The sequence below is a fragment of the Thunnus albacares genome, chromosome 19, assembly GCF_914725855.1.
Source record: "Thunnus albacares chromosome 19, fThuAlb1.1, whole genome shotgun sequence".
NCBI classification, from domain to species: Eukaryota; Metazoa; Chordata; class Actinopteri; order Scombriformes; family Scombridae; genus Thunnus; species Thunnus albacares.
The window spans coordinates 6,649,843-6,669,895 of record NC_058124.1 but is presented as its reverse complement, the minus strand read 5'-3'; the positions used below and the strand labels follow the sequence as shown (position 1 = coordinate 6,669,895).

General features: G+C 38.2%; 1 protein-coding gene across 1 annotated transcript; it reads right to left on the bottom strand.

Moving 5' to 3' along the window:
* Positions 1-10,552: 10,552 nt before the first annotated feature.
* On the bottom strand, positions 10,553-14,497 carry LOC122969938 (secretory phospholipase A2 receptor-like). Its single transcript, XM_044335986.1, has 5 exons — positions 13,396-14,497; positions 12,899-13,279; positions 12,408-12,731; positions 11,986-12,080; positions 10,553-11,378 (listed from the first exon to the last, which is right to left on the bottom strand). The coding sequence occupies exons 1-5, from the start codon at positions 13,430-13,432 to the stop codon at positions 11,277-11,279; spliced, it is 939 nt and encodes a 312-aa protein (XP_044191921.1). The 5' UTR covers positions 13,433-14,497; the 3' UTR covers positions 10,553-11,276.
* Between the last annotated feature and the right edge of the window lie 5,556 nt (positions 14,498-20,053).

The following is a 20,053-nucleotide window of genomic DNA, read 5'->3' as shown; positions in this document are numbered from 1 at the left end:
GGCACGTGGCTTCACGTTTGTGTGTGCCCGCTGCACAGGCAGATACAGGTGAATACACTGTATGTGCGTACTCGGCTGCATATTATATGCATCTGACCTCCTCTCATGGCTGGTCTCTCCTGCTAGGGATAAATCATGGGGATCTGTGGCAGGCTAACCCTGCTGAGGTGATTCATGGAGCTGCTTTCATGACCTTCCATTCAGGTACACAGCTGGGCCCACTTGCCTGATATGCCCATTCATTCATTTGACTCACCACCAACATCTCTATAGCTGCATAATGTTCTAGCAGAATAAAGATGAAATTATTTCAATTAACGGTGTTCAAGGTAGTATGTTTAAACATGAATAATGTGAAATGAATGGTAATATTCAAAATCTTGATGCCTGCGAAAAACTTTTTACACAATGATGATGAGTCATAGAAAGCATGTTGTTTTCTGGATCTCAAATGAAAACTCCTCCACTCAAGATGACTTCATAAAGGTAAGGACCATGCTGCACTCAGGTCATCCAAACAATCAAACTAGTCATGTTTGGTTCTCAAATGTGACTATTTAAAGTGATTAGCAATGCTAAACATGTTGTGTACATGCTGGGGTGACGCCAGCTGTTGCTCGGTCCAGGAGCTGCATCCCGGTTCACCAGTCCGTCCCCTGCTGGCCCTCCCTGCTTTGCTTACATCTTTAACTATTATATAGTACAAACATTTTGGACAGAGAAGCACATGCACAGAAACACATGCATCACTCCTGTCACTTGATTTATTTACTGTATGTACCTTAACCTGTTTGTGAGATTCTAACAGATAGAGATACATGTGATTGAATGCACTGTTACTGTGCAAATGCAAATGAAAATATTGAGCTACACGTTTTATGTATAACAAGTTTTTATTGGACCAAAAATCCAAAGATGCACCTAACTGAATGTTGACTGTTGAATTTTCATCTACCTGTAGCAACACACTCATGCCAACACAGTCTGCTGGTACATAATTTGATTAATTTATTTTTATTGCTGCATTAAATATACTGTATATGTATATATTCTTATGTTAAAATAACAGTAGCCTCATCCTTTTTTTGTTCTGTAAAACAAAATCTATGTTGAATTTCCTAAGAAAACACAATATAAAACGTTTCAAAGCACTCTGTCCAGCTAAAGGTTAATTGATAAATCTTTACATATAACACCTTTATTTCACATATAAAATAGTACAGTATACAGTATCTCTGTTCACAGCTACCTACTTTGCTGTGATGACACTATTCAAAGCTATAAATACAGTATCTTATGGCCATTAATTACATATCAGTTACAATGTTGTAATTAAGTACCATAAGATGTGTGTAATGTTAGTTAGCAGTATGCAGGTTGTGTCCTTGTGGCTGTGCAGTGAGAACAATAAGCAGCAGCTGTAGTTCACTCACTGGCAATGGTCTAATAATCAATGACTACTGTAATCATTCTACTTCAGTAGGAGTGTTCAGTATTCTTCAGTTTATGAGAGGCTTTCGCTGTCCCTACAGTACTGCAAGTACGGTATAACCTCAACGCCACCTTTGTCTCTCTGTTCCGTCTTTATCCTCCTACTCCACCCCCCCTCTGTGGCAACACAGCTGCCCTCCATCACTTTTCCAGGTCAACTGCAGTCTCCATTCTTCGCTAATCCAAACTCTACTGTGCAGAGGCCACTGTAAATTTTGATAAAAGCACTGCCGCTGTTTACAAATTGCTAATCAATAGAAACATTCTGTCAAAAGGTCCTCAGTGTGAGTATTCATCTCATTGCTTGTGTTGCTGTCTCTCTTTTTTTCTTTTTTTTATTTCTTATCTTTAATGGCCCAAATGCACTGACAGCGTCTGACACATGCGTTTTAAAGTACACCTATTGTTTCAAATGGCCAAACGTGCACCAAAAGGTTTATGAGGCGTATCAAACTACCTTGACCCCCCCTACTATGACCTTGTTTCAATTTTGGAACGTCATATGAGGACCCAGCAACCAAAGCTGTGTTTTCTTCAGCTGAAAAAGAGAGATAGAGCGAGCAAGCTGAGAGCACAAGCCAGCAAGAGAGAGAGAGAGAGAGAGAGAGAGAGAGAGAGAGAGAGAGCTCGGCGGTGGTTGAGCCAGGAGAGCGAGCAGCGGTAGAGTGAATGAGAGAAATAAAACGTTATTATCTGATTGTTTCATGGCAGATACATTCTAAAGGACAAATAAATAACCATCAAACACTCAACAGATGATTTACAGACACTCTTAGTTTTGTTTTCTTCCTCTGTATTTTCTTTCCTTTTCATTCATTTATTGCATCCAACTCATGCAGCAGTAAATACAAAGAACAGGACAAACCTATGTTGGTTCTGTGGTGTTGGCATTTCAAATCTGATGTCCGCAGTGCGCCACAGGAGCATCGAATAACGTGTGTCAATAATGCGTTCAGTGAGGCCTTTAGAGCCCGACCAATATACCGTATCAGCAGGGCGATTTCATCAGCTGATTTAAGCATATTGCCGATAAATCTGTAACAATTAGCACTAGACAAATGTAGTTTGTCCAAAAGCATTGTAAGCATTGGAAACATATGTCTGATTTTCACTGGAAAAATGATACTGATAGTTTGTCTCAAAAGTTTAAACATTTTGCCTTTTCAGAATAACTAATAACCCCTCAGAATATCTGATCTTCACCTTCCATAACAGCTGGCAGCAACTGGTCATTATTAGAGGGATTTTTAGGCCAGCGGCAAAACATCAAAAATAAACTTGCAGATATTGAGAGAAGTAAATGACAGTGAAAGCTGGTCCAGACCCCCTCACTCTCGTTGTTTCCGCAGTGGTGTTTACTCTCAGTCACTGTATCAGTTTGCTGCATCATTAAAGATGTCATGTTTTAAACAGAGTTTTGAATCTGTTGACATAAATAATGGTGGGAAAATGCTTGTAGCTTGCATTATATAGTATATAAGAATACTAGTAAATAGATAATCTGGATAAATTGAGACATAAAAATGAAATGCTCATTGGTGGCAGGTTATTGTAACTATCAAAAATTAACTTGGGCATAATCTATTATATGATTTGTTTAAGTCTATAAAGGACAACCCTTGCTTGCTACCCAGTTATAATGAACAACAACCACAATACCAGTAATAATAACGATAATTCCAGTGAAGTTTTGTGTTATAGTTGCTGTTAGAGTTATGTTTTTGATGATAAAATACTATATATTATTTTTCAGCTGCACAATATCCTGCTCAGTACATCTTGAATCTTACAACTCTTCAATAACTAAATGTAAAGGATTCTTATCAACATTCCTGCTATGTTCTGGCTCTGTTATCTTTACACAATGAAAAAAAATCTGGTTCCTGGGTAGTGGCCTTGTACATACAGTACATACAGTATCATCTTCAATATTATGATCAGTGTTGTTATACCTTCAAACATTTTTGTGCCACTTAAAGCCATTTAGCCATTTATTTGTGTACAAACTCTTCTAAGTTCCATAGCTTTCAGCTTTGCCTCTCAGGAAAGCAGAGAACTTGGAAAGAGCAAAATAGAGCCAAATTTGCAGTGACATAATGGCAAGAATCAATATGACTTTTCCTTCCTAAATGGAAGATAATGGTATCACAATGGAGGCGTGGGGAGCTTGTCTACTCAGCCAGCCCTGATTGATCTGTTACTGCAAGAGTCACTTTGGGACCCGCAAGGTGTCTGGACACATTAGCCTCACCGTGTGTGAGGATATACACACACACACACACACACACATACATACACAGTAGGTTCACTGTGTCTCTTCAAAGAAAATTCATCGTCAGATCCACTTACACAGTCATATATCATCATTATGTGTTACACATATACCATCCAATGTATCCACTCAGATTCATCTACATCTGCTTCAGTTTGTGTGTAATTTCCTGTATTTTCCAAAATGGCCTGACAACATTCTGAAAAAAAAAAAATACAGAAATTACATAGAAGTACAGTCAAGCACCTTTTAATATTAACACTTCATAAAAGCATCTCTATTGAGGAAAAGCTACAGCATATCAAAAAATGTATCAATGTTGGGCAGGTTACTTGAAAAATGCAATTACTTATTACTCATTGAAAAAAAGGAATTACATTATTTTACTAATTACTCACCAGAAAAAGTAATTAGTTACATTATTCATTACATTTCTTTCATTCACAATTCTCAGCTCTGACATACTGTGTGTGCCAACAACAACCCCACCGACTCCACACATGCGTCACATCTTCTGTATTTAACATGTAGAAATGGAAAGTGAGGTACTGTGGTTTAACAAGCAGTTAGCCTTCAGTTTGGACGCATTTACCGACCACCAACAGCTAGCTTAGCCCTTAGTGACTGCTCGCAGGTCTCCACCCTCCAATGTCAAACAAAGCCCTGGTGATTCTTGAATGTAGGCTATCCAGTGGCTAACATTAGCAAACCAGCTAAGACATAACAGACATGTAACTAAGACAACTTTGGAGTTACCAGAATTCATATTCCACATATTAGTGGAGACTATCTGCATCCACACACCTCTACTTCCTGTGCTAAACTAGCATGTCTCGGACAGTCTGTTCGCTAAACTCACAGAGATTAAACTGATATCAACCATCCCATCATGTAAAACAGCAAACAGGCCAACCCACAAAATGTTGTTGTAACAGTACTACTGGGATTAGTAACAGTGATGTTGTTATTGAATTTCAAAAAGTATTCCCTACTTGTTACTTAAAAACAATTAAGCAAGTGTTACTAAGTATTGAGTTTGCTCAACACTTTATGTTACATGCCGAGTCTTTACGTATCTTTAACCTACATTTGAATTTATTTGCCACCTTAATGTTGCCATGTTCATTATTCTGCAAGATTTATTGCCAGATCAGGCACCATTTCATACAATAGCAATTAAAAGTGCTTTTTAGGTTAATAAAACAATAAAACAAAGAGGCAAATATATTTATATACAAAGAAAACTATACATTCATACATATACATATATACAGTATAAGAAAAACAACACTATGGCCCTGGTAAATGAATGCTAGAGAATGCTAGACTGAAAAAATGTTTTTATTTCCTTTTTAAAAGAATTACAATCAAGAAAAAAGCAGTTGCCCTTGACTTCTTCACCAATGCTGGCTCCTCTATTGGTTTTGGGGGGTTTATAGGGATCACTGTTTTTCACATGCCTTTCCTGACAAGTTGCTCTCATTACCTGCAGAAATCCAATCAACTGCACATTTTCAGCTCTACCCATTTGCAGTGGCTTGTGGTTTCTGCGGTAAATTGCACTGTATGACGAATATGCTTTTCTGCCTCAAGGAAGCTACCATTAATAAAGGCCAATTCTGTGTTCCATTCATTTTCAGCCTTGATTGACACTTGTATTCTGTTTGCAGCTCATATACCCAGTCTCAGTAACAAAATGGGACCATATTTCAAGGTTCATAAGAACATTTATATATTTATTTTGATGTGAGGAGTCTGATTCATGTTGTGGATACACATAATTGTGGCTTATCAGAAGGTTGGTGGTTCGATCCCTGACTCCCCCTGTCTGCATGTTGAAGTGTCTTTAGGCAAGATACTGAAACCTCAAATTGTTCTTGATGGTTGCTGGTGCAAGCTACCACCCTGTGTGGCTTGTGGTCTATGTGGTAAATTGCACTGTATGAATCAATGACGCTACCATTTATAAAGGCCAATTCTCACTATCAGTGCATGAGTGTGTCAGTGAATGGGTGAGTGAGCAGCAGAAAAACAATGTAAAGCGTAATGTGTAAATGAAGCTATTTACCGTTTCATTAAAACCAGCAAAAGCAAAAACAGGAAATAAACCTCAATATGGTCAACCATGAAGAAAGCCCACAGGTAGATCCTGGAGTGGCAGTAAAGACGGAGCAGTGAGTTTTAACAACTTCAGCTGTATGACGTCCACCTGCTAACTCACCAGCTTTACTTCATTTCAGTCATCTTAGATTTATACAAATAAAGAATTAAATCATAATTAAGATAGTGAGCACATTATTACTAACAATAATGTAAAAAGAATAATATAATAAAAATAACGCAAAAGTCCGTTTGCCTACAGACCCAGTCTCTGCTTTCAGAGACCATAAAGACCAAAGCAGATGTAAATTGAACGTATTCTATGCCATCAGATGTACCCGTCCACTTTGTAGCAATTCATGCACTTCACATGGAAGTGATAACAAGCAGCATTTTAGCATCTCATGTACATACATTTGCATACAAGTATACAAGCTGACATTGAATAATACATAGAGCCTCGCCAACATAAAAATGCCATTTAACTGTTAAATGCGATATCAAAGGGTATCCATTACAACATTAATACGGTGGCCCTCAAGGACCAAACACAAAGAAGACCAAAAATCCAGAAATGCAAAAGATACAACAACACTTTGAAGTGTAAAAGCGCAACCATTATATAATATTATATATTATTCTAGCCCTCAGGAGATTCCTTCTCGGCAAAACTATAATATAAGACATTCTAGCAAAATCTACAGTCCTTGTTCTGTGCAAAAGTTCGGCTTTAGCAGCTGAATTAGACGAATCAAGTTTGAATAGAAGTAATGATTAAAGCGAACAACCAATATCTCTTTTAAAAACATGGCATGTGAGTATTGTATTGAGATAGACTTGAAAAAAATCTGACACCTATCCTTTGAGAGAAATATACTCCAACTTAAAATGTTGCAAATCCAAACCCACACACAGACAACAAACACAACACAAACATTAAAAGGTACCCTGTGGAGATTTTGACCATTGCTGTGCTGTGAAGACTTATTAGCTTATTTTAGCCATTTTAAGCAACTAGTTTCACACTATTCTACTGATCGACAGTTGTTGGCAGGGAAGCACCAAGAATCCTTGCAAATTCTGATTTTCCACTGTAATGGCTGAGAAGAATGATGACTATTTTCCATCGCTTTAATTAGTTTTAGTTATGATTGTTGCAATATGAGCTGCAAGAGTGTGAAACGGTCAGTGTGGCATGAACACATGTGCATGTAATAAATGACAGATAAATGATTGACAGACATCTGATGCCTCACTGTGTGTGCCCAGTTTAATTTTGAGGGAAACATCACAAATAATTTGAAAATATAAACTGCGGAAGCATATGGTTATAGTCTTTTTTTTTAAATAATCACCCATTGTAACATCATCCATTATAAAAAAGTGAGTATTCTCTGCATTTCACTGAGCTTTATACAGGCTACTGTACAGGTGCACTGACTGTGGATTTAAAATCCAGTCTGGGATTTGTTAGATCCACATTCCACTCAATATTCTATTAAAATTCAAATTGAGGAGCTTCATTTTGTGCTTGTTTAGTCCTGTTATTAAGGTCATGTGGCGACAGCCCAGAGGGAACTTGAACCTCTAGATAAATCAACAATCAGTGTCCAAAAAAATGAAAATGTTTTAAATTCTACTACTGTACATATTCATCAAATATGAAATGTTCTACTACTCTTTTCATCTCTGAATATTTTACAGTAAAACAACAATGTCTTTTCCACAGCTAAGTCTAAACCCACAGCTTTATGATCGCCCATAGCGGTCTGGAGCACCTCAAGTGTATCAGTTTGTTTTGTAGCAATTTTCGTGTGTGTTTTTCCTTTTATGTGTGTTTTAGTATTCATAGAATTTCAATAATTGGAGCAAATTCTTTCTCATCTTTGTGTTCGCTCTCTTGTACCTGTTGTGGTAATTACTGTGTTTCTGGATTTGGAGTGCATTTCCTTAATGTTTGTGCTTTTGCTTTTATATGGATTTTTTTTCTAAGGGGGCATTATAAAAATGCTATGGTAGGAAGGAGGAGAGGACTGCAGTATTTTGCATTCTTCTCAGGCTCGTAATGTCAGTCACATGTGACAAAATCAGTGCTTTTCTTGGATCATTTAGCAGTGATTCAGTTTCGTCTGGGCTGCAAAACACCCTCAGCATGCAACTTTTTGACTCCTCATCAACAGCCAAGACGATGACATGAGAAACCCCTGAAAAAAATCTTCCACTTCCTTTTCCTTCAGTACACAAACTGATATTTATATTTTAAGCATTGATTTGGCCTTGTCATTGACACCGTTTGGGAAATGAACATCTAAGACCACTACACGGCGTGCATACATGTGCGAGTGTGTGCACACTCCTTCACTTTTATCTTCGCGTCTCATTTCAGAAACAACCTGTGAACCACAATCAGTTGTTTTTTAATTCATACGGAAAAGGTGGATTGTGAGGCAGTGACAGAAAACAATAATAAAAATAATGTATGGCTTCATTTGTCTGACCTTGGTCTTTGAAAATGCTCCTCTCTTTTGTCTTCACCTTCATTTATTCACCAACTCTGATAAGTGAGAGAAGGAGTGAAACAAGAGAGAAAGGACATTGCTCAAAGAGAACAGAGTGAGAGTCAGCTTTCCCCCTCATCCACCCTACAGTACACCAGACAGAGGGAGGTAAACAAGTTTCAACACATAAATATTTAAATGTTTCATTAGATGCTGTCTCGTGAGGAGACAAAGGAGAGCTCGGGGATTTAGCTCCAGCAGCAGGCACAAAGTCATACCCAGTCAAAGACAAATCCATTCTGTCAATAAGAACAAGGAGCCTTTGGAGGTGGTGAATTATATATATGAATATGTAAATGAATTATATATGCACACCTAGAATGAACCATCAATATCTCTTAAAATATGCATGTTAAACAAGTGATTGGCTATACATCGTGTAAGTGCACAGAGGAGACATGTAAGGAACTTTGTCGAGAAATTGTAAGTCATGCTTTTGTATCTGTATCTTCTCTTTGTTGTTTTGACAGTTTTTGTGTTTTATATTACCTTGCGAGGCAGCTGGATTCGTGAGATCATGCAAGAATCCGTCTTGTCAGGCTTCAAGTTATGCGCTTGTGTACGAACCACCGGTGGTTTGGACCAATCAGCATCACAAATCCAGCTGCCAGACAGTGATAGACAGATGGTTCATCCAATCACTTGTCAAGTTTTTTTTTTTTTTGAATGTTCCTGCCCTTTTCTAAACAGTTTCCAAGGACAACTTCTCAGATGGTTCTGTGTAACAAACCATATGGGTGTCAGGTTATTTTTTACAAGCGTACTGATTACACATTTGCCACTCAATATTGCGAACAGATACTTTTAGGTTGTACTTTAGTCATTTTAACTAGCTCACCGTACAGCAGCACTCAATCATATCTTCTTTTTTTATCTGTATTTCCTGAAATTGAAAACTGTAGCATCTTCTTTTGCTTCACAAGTGACATTATACAAACAGGAATAACTACTTTATTAAGTAGAGACGAAATCCATAAGTAATGAAAGCATTATTAAAAATGTTTTCTATTATCAATAAATATAGGCATTTACTGTATATACATTCACAATTCCATTGGATATATACCGTTGGCTAAAATAGCAGCAAACTGAAACTGAAACCTGGGGGGTCAGGAACCAAATGTCATTACATTTTTCATGACCTCTCTTTCCTCTCTCTGCTGCAAACTCTTTAATAATGTAGAAAAATCACAAAAGAGCAAAATGCAATTCTTAGTTAAAATCCTCATTTTTAAGGATTTTTGGTATCACTTTCTTATATGACATCCCTGTTTATAAGGTTTATAGGTTGTTTAAAGCTATTAATAAGGAAAACTTGCAGAAAATACTCCTTCAGTACAACACTTGCTTTGTCTTATAGCTCTATAATGATTAGGAAGACCCCTCCAATGAACTGTTTGACCACTTATCTTCTGGAAAAATTGCAGATGCAGAGCAACTTATTAACATTTACAACTGCAGATGGATTGCTGTAAGAATCCATTCTATTAAGCATGTGTAAATGAATACATAGCCATTAGTAAAACAATCAATTACATCTTACATTTTATAAAGGATGCCTTATATGTACAAAATACTGCCAGATTATGTTCTTGTTTTACAAGCACTGATTATAGGATCTGTTTACATATAGTATTTGTCCTGTATAACAACTTTGTAGTTTCTTCATCTCCCACAGTCTTATAAATATTCACTAAATCTATACATCCCTGCCACCTGCTCTCCATGCCTTCCAAAGATTCCCAAATGTTCTACTAGCTGAATCTCCATATTCCCACAAGTCATACCTTAGATATGATGGAGGACTTATGTGGAGTTTCCACATAAGCCTATCCAGGAGCAAATACAGCAAATCCAAACTCTAGACAAAGATTCACAATCTTTCCCTAGTGTGCTCTTCACCCCTCCAACTGTTTACTGTGTAGAATCCATGTTGTGTGTGTGCCAAATGAATCTCACCAGCCAAAGAGAAATAATGAAAAAATGAGAAGTTTTGGTTTTAAAGGCCAATTATAATGAGTAACCAGCCCTTTGTACATAATCCTGGCCCCAGGCCATGGCCTTAGACTGTAATCTACCATCCTTTTTAAAAATGCATCTTCACCACAATCTGTTGAAACCATGAGGACTTTTTATTTAACAAGTGCACAGATACATATGTTATGAACCCGCTCTTTGACCACAACAAAACGGGAGACAAACCATGCTTAGTTTTAACAGAAAATAAGTTTATTAACTCAACTTAACTAAATTAAACCAAATTAAAAAGCTAACTAAATATTCACAATATGGAGTGTGGAAATCAGTAGAGCCAGTAGTGTATGATGTGCATGAGTGGAGGATGTGTGTGGGTGTTGTATGGTACAAAACAAAACATTAGCATAAACTAAAACAGCATAACTGAAGCAAACCAGGGAGTGAGTGGCAGCGAGTCCGAGAGACAGTGAGCTGAGCTGCAGCCAGGACTTAAATAACCTGGGAACACCCACAGGTGTTCCCAGTTGTACAAACGATCACCTGCACAAGTAAACAGGCAGGTGAATCACACAGCAAAACAGTTATCTACACCAATTATGTACTTTTTGTTTGTTTAAGTGGCGCTTTAATTATTGTTTATCGCGCTGTTATTATATTGGTGTTTCCTTACATAACAGTTCTGTTGTGCCAGCCTTATCAAATCTATTTCAAAACATAAATTGTCAAATTATATTTCACCACTATTCATCATCATTAATCTGCATATGAATTAGAAGTAAAGAATACCAAGAAATGTGTTTTTGCTAAGTCTAAATGAATGCATTGGATGAATAATTGTTTGTATTAAAAAAAACAAACAAACAAGTAATAGACAGCATTTATAGTTGAGCCTCTCTCTTATTGAAGATTTCTCCATTTGGTTGCTTCCTCCAGCTCAGTCTGAACTTCTGGATTCCCTGGTCTCTCATATGTTTCTCCATCTACAAGACAGATAACACTTATTGTTGATAACAATGTAATATTTGCTAGTGTTAGTGTTTTTCCATAAGATTTTCTGTGGCTGTTCCTAAATTGTCAGGCCAAGCAAATGTGAACTGTCAATCAAAACATTTTGTTCAATTAAAAAAAAATATAATCTAAGTTTCAACACAGTTGGAATTGGAAGATGGAGCTCCCAACTTCTGAAACTTAAACAAACTAAAGCTACAGTTAAGGACACTGAGGCCATGGCATTGTTTCTGTAAATGTCATGATTTAAACAGCCAGAGGAAAAGTTTACATTCTACAAGTGACTGTTCAATAAAACCCTCCCCTGAATAGTCACAGCTTTGCATCCTAGCTCTGCAAACGTAACCAGGCATGGCAGGTCTGTCAAGCTTTGAATTTCTCCACATGTTAAAGTGTTGTGCATGGTGCTGCAGTATGAGCGATATTCCATATATATGATGTTTGGATAGTGGTGTCTGATTTGAACTTTTTCAAAAATAAAAACACAAGACCAACAGTGTAAGGAATGGATTAAGCAGTGTGTCTATCTGATTTATTTGTGTTTTTAACCATATCATCCAGAGGAAGAATGAGACTGACCTGCTTCAGAACAGCTTCCTGCACTTGGGGATCATTCAGGTCCACAGACCTTTCAGGTTTTAGCACAACCTTCAACAGCTTCATTGTGGGACTCACTGCAGAATAAGGGATAAAATTCATGTGCTTTTAGTGCGGCATAAGCAGCAACTACTTGTAGATCCAAAAATTTGAAGGAATAGCTAGACATTTTGAGAAATATGCATATTCAAATTGTTGCACAGAGTTACAGGAGAACATTGATACCGGTGTCATGTACGAGTGGTATCAATCTTCTCATCAAACTCTCAGCAATAAAGAAAATAAGCATATTCCCCTGAAATGTCAAACTCCTCCTAAAACAGCCAACGAAAGACATAAAATGAAAATAAAACATTTTGAATTAAAAACTGGATAATTTGTTGAAATGAAATGTGGATGCTTACCTGAACAAATGAATGGACTTTTGTAGTCACAAGGAATATCAGCCCACCCTTGCTTAAAATTGGATGCACAAAATTCTCTTCCACCTTCATTGTTGGGCTCGTCAGTCCACCAGGCTCTGAACAAAGAGCTACTGTGGTCAGACCACTTCCAAGAATCTCTGGACAAACCAATCCAATGCGGTTGATCATCAATCACGCTCATGATCGCTTCCTTTTCTTGCTGGTTTCTCATGCCGGTCAAGTCTGTGTATTTCTTCCTGCAGTGACTCTGAGCTGACGACCATGTCATAGGAGTCGTAACTGCGATGTATGTTTTGGAGGTCTCTGAAATTATACAGCATAGCTATTTCATGGACCACTTTCAGCGATGTAGAAAATATAGTAAATGTGACATGTTCATAAAGCATTCGACAGAATTGGCTGACAGTGATCTTTGATTTTACATACTTTCTAAACTATGAAAAATATTGTCAAAAAAAGTGTATGCTTACCATCATAGCACACTGGTCTTCGTGATTTCTCACATCTCTGGTCATATAGTGTGCCCTTGAATATTTCTATACAATGCTCAGCACTTTGGTGGCTGTTCACTGCTAAAGCAAACCAGTCTCCAAGTGTAGTGTCGCCACCATTGTAGAGATATGTATTGTCCATGGACCACCTCCAGCCGTTAATATCATCATAAAGTCCTATCCATATATGTCTAGTAGAGTTGTCAAATAGTTTTCTCACTTTTTCCCAATCCTCTTCAGTCTCTATGGTTGCCAGGTCAGCAAAATTCTCTCTACAATAACTCTGAGCTTCGGTCCAGGTTTTCAACAGCTGCACATGGTAGTATTCCCTGATAGCACATGATGAAAGTGTCAATAACGCTGAAAGGAAATTAATTCAGTGTCAGAAGTTTGAAAAACATATTCACACATGGTAATTTAGTGAGTGAACAATAATCCATTAAGTAGGACTGTGTATGATTATGTGATGTACTAACCTAGAGACAGTAAGATCACCAATCCTGTCTTCTCCATCACTGTTATACTGTCAAACTGTACAACTCTGCAATAATAATAATTAGGCAAATAAAATCAATAAAAATCACTGATGCATAATTTAGATTAATGAATGGAAATCTCCCTCCATATAAGCCAAGTAGTGATCGCTATGAGATGAGGTTTTATCTGATAAGCTCTTACCGTTGTGTTTTCTCTGACGTTGTCTGTGCTGAATATATAAAGTGACTCTTGTCATGTCAGCTCAAAGCCTTTATGCAAACTTTTCCAACCCTTTCCCTCACCTCTTCACAGGAAACAGGGATGATTACTTTCCTGTGAATTTAAAGTTCTAGCTCTCCATATCTTCATAATGAAGTTTCATTTTAAACACAGAACTGCAGATAACTAATCATGCAATGGTATGTATTCAAACTGTACATTTTTATAATTGTGAGATAAAAGTATGCTATCTTTGTGGTAGAAGAAACAATGCCATTATGCAAAATCATTTGACCTTTTTCTTTTTCAGCATCGTCTCACCAGTTTGAATGTGTCCAAGTGGTGGTTATATATGAGCCGATGACCACCTCTATAGTGCTTACCTAAGATAATAACTTCATTACAGATTTGTACGTTGCTTTATTCACACTCATTCTAAAAAATCTTTTTGTCACACAGCTTAACTGTACGTTGCCATTTTAGTATAAAAGGTAAGCATTACTATGGAAGTCCAGTGTTGACGTTAAAGTTGTAATCATTAAGATTTCTGTCCTGGTAACAGGAAGTGTGGGTTAATAACACAGCAAAATACTCCTTGAGCAGCTACTTCATCAGAAATACAGCCAAGGAGCAACCGGTGTACCACTTCAGAGCGCAACCAAAAACTAATGTTTTAATAAGAAGTCAGTCAAAAGTAATTGCAACAGCAATTTCATGCTGCACACAGTGTGAGTAGTTTTTCCACACAATATCAGGGTAGAGTTAAGTTTGTTACCTTGCTGAGGAGCTGCAGTTCTTCATCTAACAGCTCTCTGTGACCACTCCTTTGCTAAATCTAAAAATCTTATCTTGTTTTGTGGACACGTTTTTTGATGAATGATGGTAAATGGACTGCATTTATATAGTGCCTTTCTAGTCTTCCAACCACTCAAAGTGCTTTAACACACATCCACCCATTCACACACACACACATTCATATGCTGATGGCAGAGCCTGCCATGCAAGGTGCCAACCTGCTCATCAGGAGGAATCTAATCATTCACACACAGGGTGAGTGTGTGGCAAAGCCATTGGCGTGATCAGAAGCAATTTGGGGTTCTGTATCTTACCCAAGGACACTTCAACATGCAGACTGGAAGAGCCGGGGATTGAACCGCCGATCTTCCCATTAGTTGACGACCCGCTCTACCTCCTGAGCTACAGCTCACTGCCAGCACTAACCTCTGTGACAAATACGTTGCATTTCCTGTGGCTGCTTCAAAATAAAAGCCAATCTGTGTTTTGCCAGTTGAAACACTTTTAATGTGAATCAGCAGCAGTAGAAATGTTTGGGTCTGTATCAGCAGTAACTTAATACATCTCTGATACAGTATAAAGAGAGTGAACAGAAAACAGTGAGGCTGATGTCAATTGAATAAAATTAAAAACAGTAACACTCGATTACATGAATGCATAATTTTCTTTGACTCCCCAATGTGTAGGCAGGTAGCTGAATCCAGTACGGGAATGGTGGACTCCACCACTAACAATAAAAGGCACGCACAGACACACACTGAAAGTCCTTGGTTCCCAAATTTGGCAAAAATTATCTTTAAATACCCTGTCCTGATAGGGAGGTCCCGAGTATTCACAGACTAGTTGGGAGATGCCTGGTATCCTGAAGTCTCTTCCCTGTTGGTCATACCCAGAACCCCTTGTTGCCCAAGGGTACCTCAATTTCCTTCTTGCAATGTGAATGTACAATGTGTGGACCACTGAGGCCATCGGCAATGCATGAACAGCTACTGGCCTAAGTAACACACAAGACTGATGCTGCCCTGTTCAGTCAAACTACACATGAGAGAGATAACAATGCTTTTATTAATTTTTTATTTTTTATTAATTTTAAAAAATGTGCTGGGTAGATTTGTCCATCACAACAGTTTAGTTTGACTTTGGTCATTGCATCAAGCTCTCATCTTTACTGAGGGTACTGGGTGTATCGAAGGTAATATTGAAGCAGCTGAACGGCTTATATTGTTTTGTTTTTCAGTGCTTATTTATTCGTGTCAGTATGAATCTCATTATTAATCATCTAAAATTAAGCTAACTTCCAACTTTGAGAGAAGCTGAGAAAATAATGTTGATCGTTTAAATAAGGTTTGCATGTCAGGGAAGTGAACATGTAAATGATGCCCGGTGATTTTCCCTCTTTCAAAGACTACATGACCTTGAAGTGTTTATGCAGCACTTTCTCAAGAGTAATCCAAATCCAAGAAATGATGCTTATATATGGCTAATTAGTTTATGGCTAATATGTTTTTGAGGAAATGTATTTGCTGCCTAGATTCTGCTCAAAGGCAATATTTTTTTGAGCGTAGGAAGAGCTGTATGTTGGGTGTACAAAGCACAGGATATTGACATATATTGGAGATCAGGGTTTGGGTCCTCTGTCCTGCATGTGGTTAGGTTTAGGTAACAGAAGCACTTTGGTAAAGACAGATTGTGGTTTTGGTTAAATATTAATGAAGTAAACAAATTTGGTCTTGTGCTTCCAGACCAGAAAAACACAAATCCACTGATATGGGCCTTACAGTACCTACTGCAGATGTTCGAACATAAGCGCTGTATTATGTGGCCGTTAGTGTTTCTGAACATTTGGTTTATCAGTGGTTTTGTCCAACATCTTGTACTGTAAAAATGTACACATTCCTGATCCAAATCCTTGAGAATCCGGAATGCCATTTTACACTACACAATCTATACTGTACAACCTCACAGTAATGGCTTTAAGATACATGTATTTGTTTGCTTGCCTGCATTCAAATTCAAGTGTTAATGCATTTTCTGTGTGGGTGCCTGCGAGCATGTGCGAGTTCTAGAATTACAAGGAAATTGGATTCCTACTTGTCCTTGGTAAGATATGAATTCTTAAGAAAAGAATAAAAAGAATTGATCCCCAAAATAATTCTCAAGCAGGGCCAGAGTGCAGCCAGCATGCTTTACATATAGATCATATCCGTTTGTGTGGCAGCTGAAAGTTATGCGAATGAGAATCATTTCTTTGCTTTGAAACGTATTTGGCTCACTGTCTTCCCTGCATCAGCTCCCTGCCAATCGTTTCTGGTGGCTAAAGCTTCTTAAACTAAATTACTACAGAATCAAACCGTCTGCAGTCTTTGATTCTGTATATGATAAATGATTGATTATGGTCATTAGCAAGATAGAACACTGAACTCTCTCCTCTGCGTTCCAAACTTGTGGTCTGCCAGGCTGGAAGTTCTTAGCGATCTGACTCAGGTAATTATGCTGCACTTTCATTTTCCCACTGAGGTCTTGCAAGAGTCTAATAGCCACGTGCAGAAATGACCTGGCATTACTGCTAATCTGTCCTCCAAAGCTGCAGCTCTCCTGCTCTCTCTCCTCTAATAACATTCATTTGTTATCCCCTCTCTCACACTATCAGTTGTGGAGAGATTCTCTCTGCGGGTATTAGCCTAAAAAGTGAGGACTTGAGGACGCAAGTCATCATCAGGGTTTCACAATTGGGAGTAATCCGTACTGAAAGAGAAGGACAGCGGTGCAGGAAGAAATCTGACTCACAGGACAAATCTCTCGTTAACTACCAGTGTGTCTCCAAATGTTGGGATTATCTCTGAGAGTGCAAAAGTACAGTACATTACAATTTTGGATCACAGTGGGATAAAGGTATTACTATGATCAAAGCAGTGGTGGCTGGTGACTCAAAAAAGTGGGGAGGACAGGAGGACATCCAACATGGAATCATACAACAAACTGCATCATACACATCATCGTCCCCCACCTGATGAAATCAGAGGGGTGGGGGGCAATTTTATATGCCAATAAAACAATTTGCTTTCAAAAACAATCATTTTATCAACAAAGTGAAATTCAGATTTATAGTATTGTTCTATTGTGACAACAGATTTATGTTCTCATCAGAAACAGACAACATATCACATGATTTACACGTGTTTCCTATCTATTTTCTTAGTATACAGTAATATATAAAGTACCACAAAGTTTATAATCTGATACAGGTTCAGATCAGTGCTGAATATTAGAAAGACTGAACACTAAAAACATTCATAGATCTAAAAGTGTAGGTTCACAAAAAGTATTAATGCATGTATCAAATACATGACTTACACACTCTTATCTATATGCACGACATACAAAATATAGTCTACAAAGTTGACAAAGCTGACATGTTAACCCTTGCTATTCTAGTTACTTTAAGCTTATTACTCAATACAAGGCTTAGCTTAAAAACAGACTGAAGAAACTGTCACAAGCAAGCAGCCAGACCTCCTGCACACTCATTCACTAATCACACAACAGCAACAGGTGACTGAACAACCACTCAATTAAAAACTGGATCAATTCCAAAGGAATGAATGAGTGACTCCAGACAGCTCACTGTAAACTTCAACAAGCAAACTACCTACAGCACATTATATGATCTCTGCTGCATTCTGATTAAGGAGATAAATTCACACAACAGCCACAGAGACATTTAACCATCAGAGATGAAACTAGCGACCAAAGAGACAGAGAGAGAGAAGCTGTATCTGACTCATGTTATCTGACGTCTTCTGCTTTCTACCATGGAAATGAAGTATCCATGTCATAACGTCCATTTGTGGCTGTTGGTCATCTTGTTTATTAGTTAACAGAACTTTATGGCTGCTGGTTAACCAGTCTGATACATAGACTGTATATAAATATGGACAACATGTCTCCACTTCCTACCGCTATGCAAAAGTGAAGCCAAAATATCTCCTTTCCAGGAGATGCCATCTTGCTTGTGTGATGTCATTTTGAGCCAGAGCATCACTGTATCATAAGAGCTGGATACTGGACTAAAAATGGCGCCCATTCAGTCCTATAGGAATTGCTCGCCTGGTGCATACGCCAAAAAAACTTTCTAGCTTCCAGGTTTGCTTCCGCGTTGTGCAGCCCACTGAATGTGCACAGTAGTGTTTCCCCTCGCTGGCCCCGCCCGCGAGCTCCTGCTCGGCCTATACACTTTACATTGTGATGACGTCACAGATTTTTAAATCGCTTTTCTCGGCTTGAGGAAAGTTTTACAAACATAAAATCTCCATAGATCAAAAGTTCATAATAGAAAGAGTCATAATTGACCTTGTTTGCAGTTCGAGGCATCCTGTCAACAGTTTTACAGGCATCTCTTTTACAATGGTGGTCTATGGGGAAAATCCTTTTTCGCTGCAATACCGTGAGTGGCCACTGGAAAAAATTGGCTGCAAGGTGCGAAAGGAACACATTTCTTTACTTTAAGACTTCAAAATATGAAATCAGTGGTATTGAATGTTATATCAAAGCAGGTCCAGTTATAAGATTTGCAGTATCCTATTGGATATCTTTTTGTGTTGCACAGATGTGAGAAAAAAAGGTGTGTTAATTTGAGTTAATTGTGGTACTATGCGCAGAGGCCACATGCAGGGTCACAGTATATTACCATTTTGCAAAAGGGGCAAGCTGAATTAGATTCCCACTAATGGTGACTGAATGGTGATCTCTTCTGATGCACTTGTATCATTGGTGGGAGTTGGGCTTTTCCAAGGCTGTACCTTGTCATCAATTCTGTTTGTGATTTTTATAGACATAATCTCTAGGTGCAGCCAGCAGTGGAGACAGGAGTGGAAAACATCTGCATCTCTGCTTTTTCCTGATGATGTAGTTAAGTTATTAATAGACCTTGACCTTCAGCATGCACTTTGAGACAGTGAGAAGCAGCACTTCTAAGTTTGAGGCCCTGGTACACTGCTGGAAAACTGTGATCACCTCCCTTGGGTTGGAGTTGCTGCCCCAAGTGAAGGTGTTCAAGCATCTCGGGGTCTTGTTTATGAGAGAGGGCAAGATAAAGACGAACTGGGTTGCAGTCGGCAAAGATTCAGGCACTATGTTGGGCAAGTTCTTATTGTAGTAGTCAATATAAGCAGCCAAAATTAGCTCCTGTTAATGTGTCAGGGCAGGAGTCCAGACTAGAACCACTGCTCCTTTGCACTGAAGGGACCTAGTTGAGATGATTACAACACTTCCCTGTGGAAACTGAGACCATAAAGGAGACCCACTGCAGAGACAAAACATACTGAAGAATGAAATATCTTGCATTGGGCGGGTAACATCTTGGGATCCCACCAGAAGAAGGTGGAGAACATAGTTGGGAAGAAGTCTTGGTTACTGTCAGCCTGTTACAGTTACCGTCGTCTGCAAACTGTTGGGGTGCAGTTTGCTGCATGCGTGGCTGCTAAAAATTATACAGCTTAATTTTGTAGTAAGCAGACACTGATTACCACTAGTATCAATCAGGATGATGAGTGCACATTTGTTGTGTTGATATGAAAACAAGTTAGTTATATTCATAACTTGAATAGTTCTGTAGTTCAAATACAGAAAAGTAAAAAAAAAACA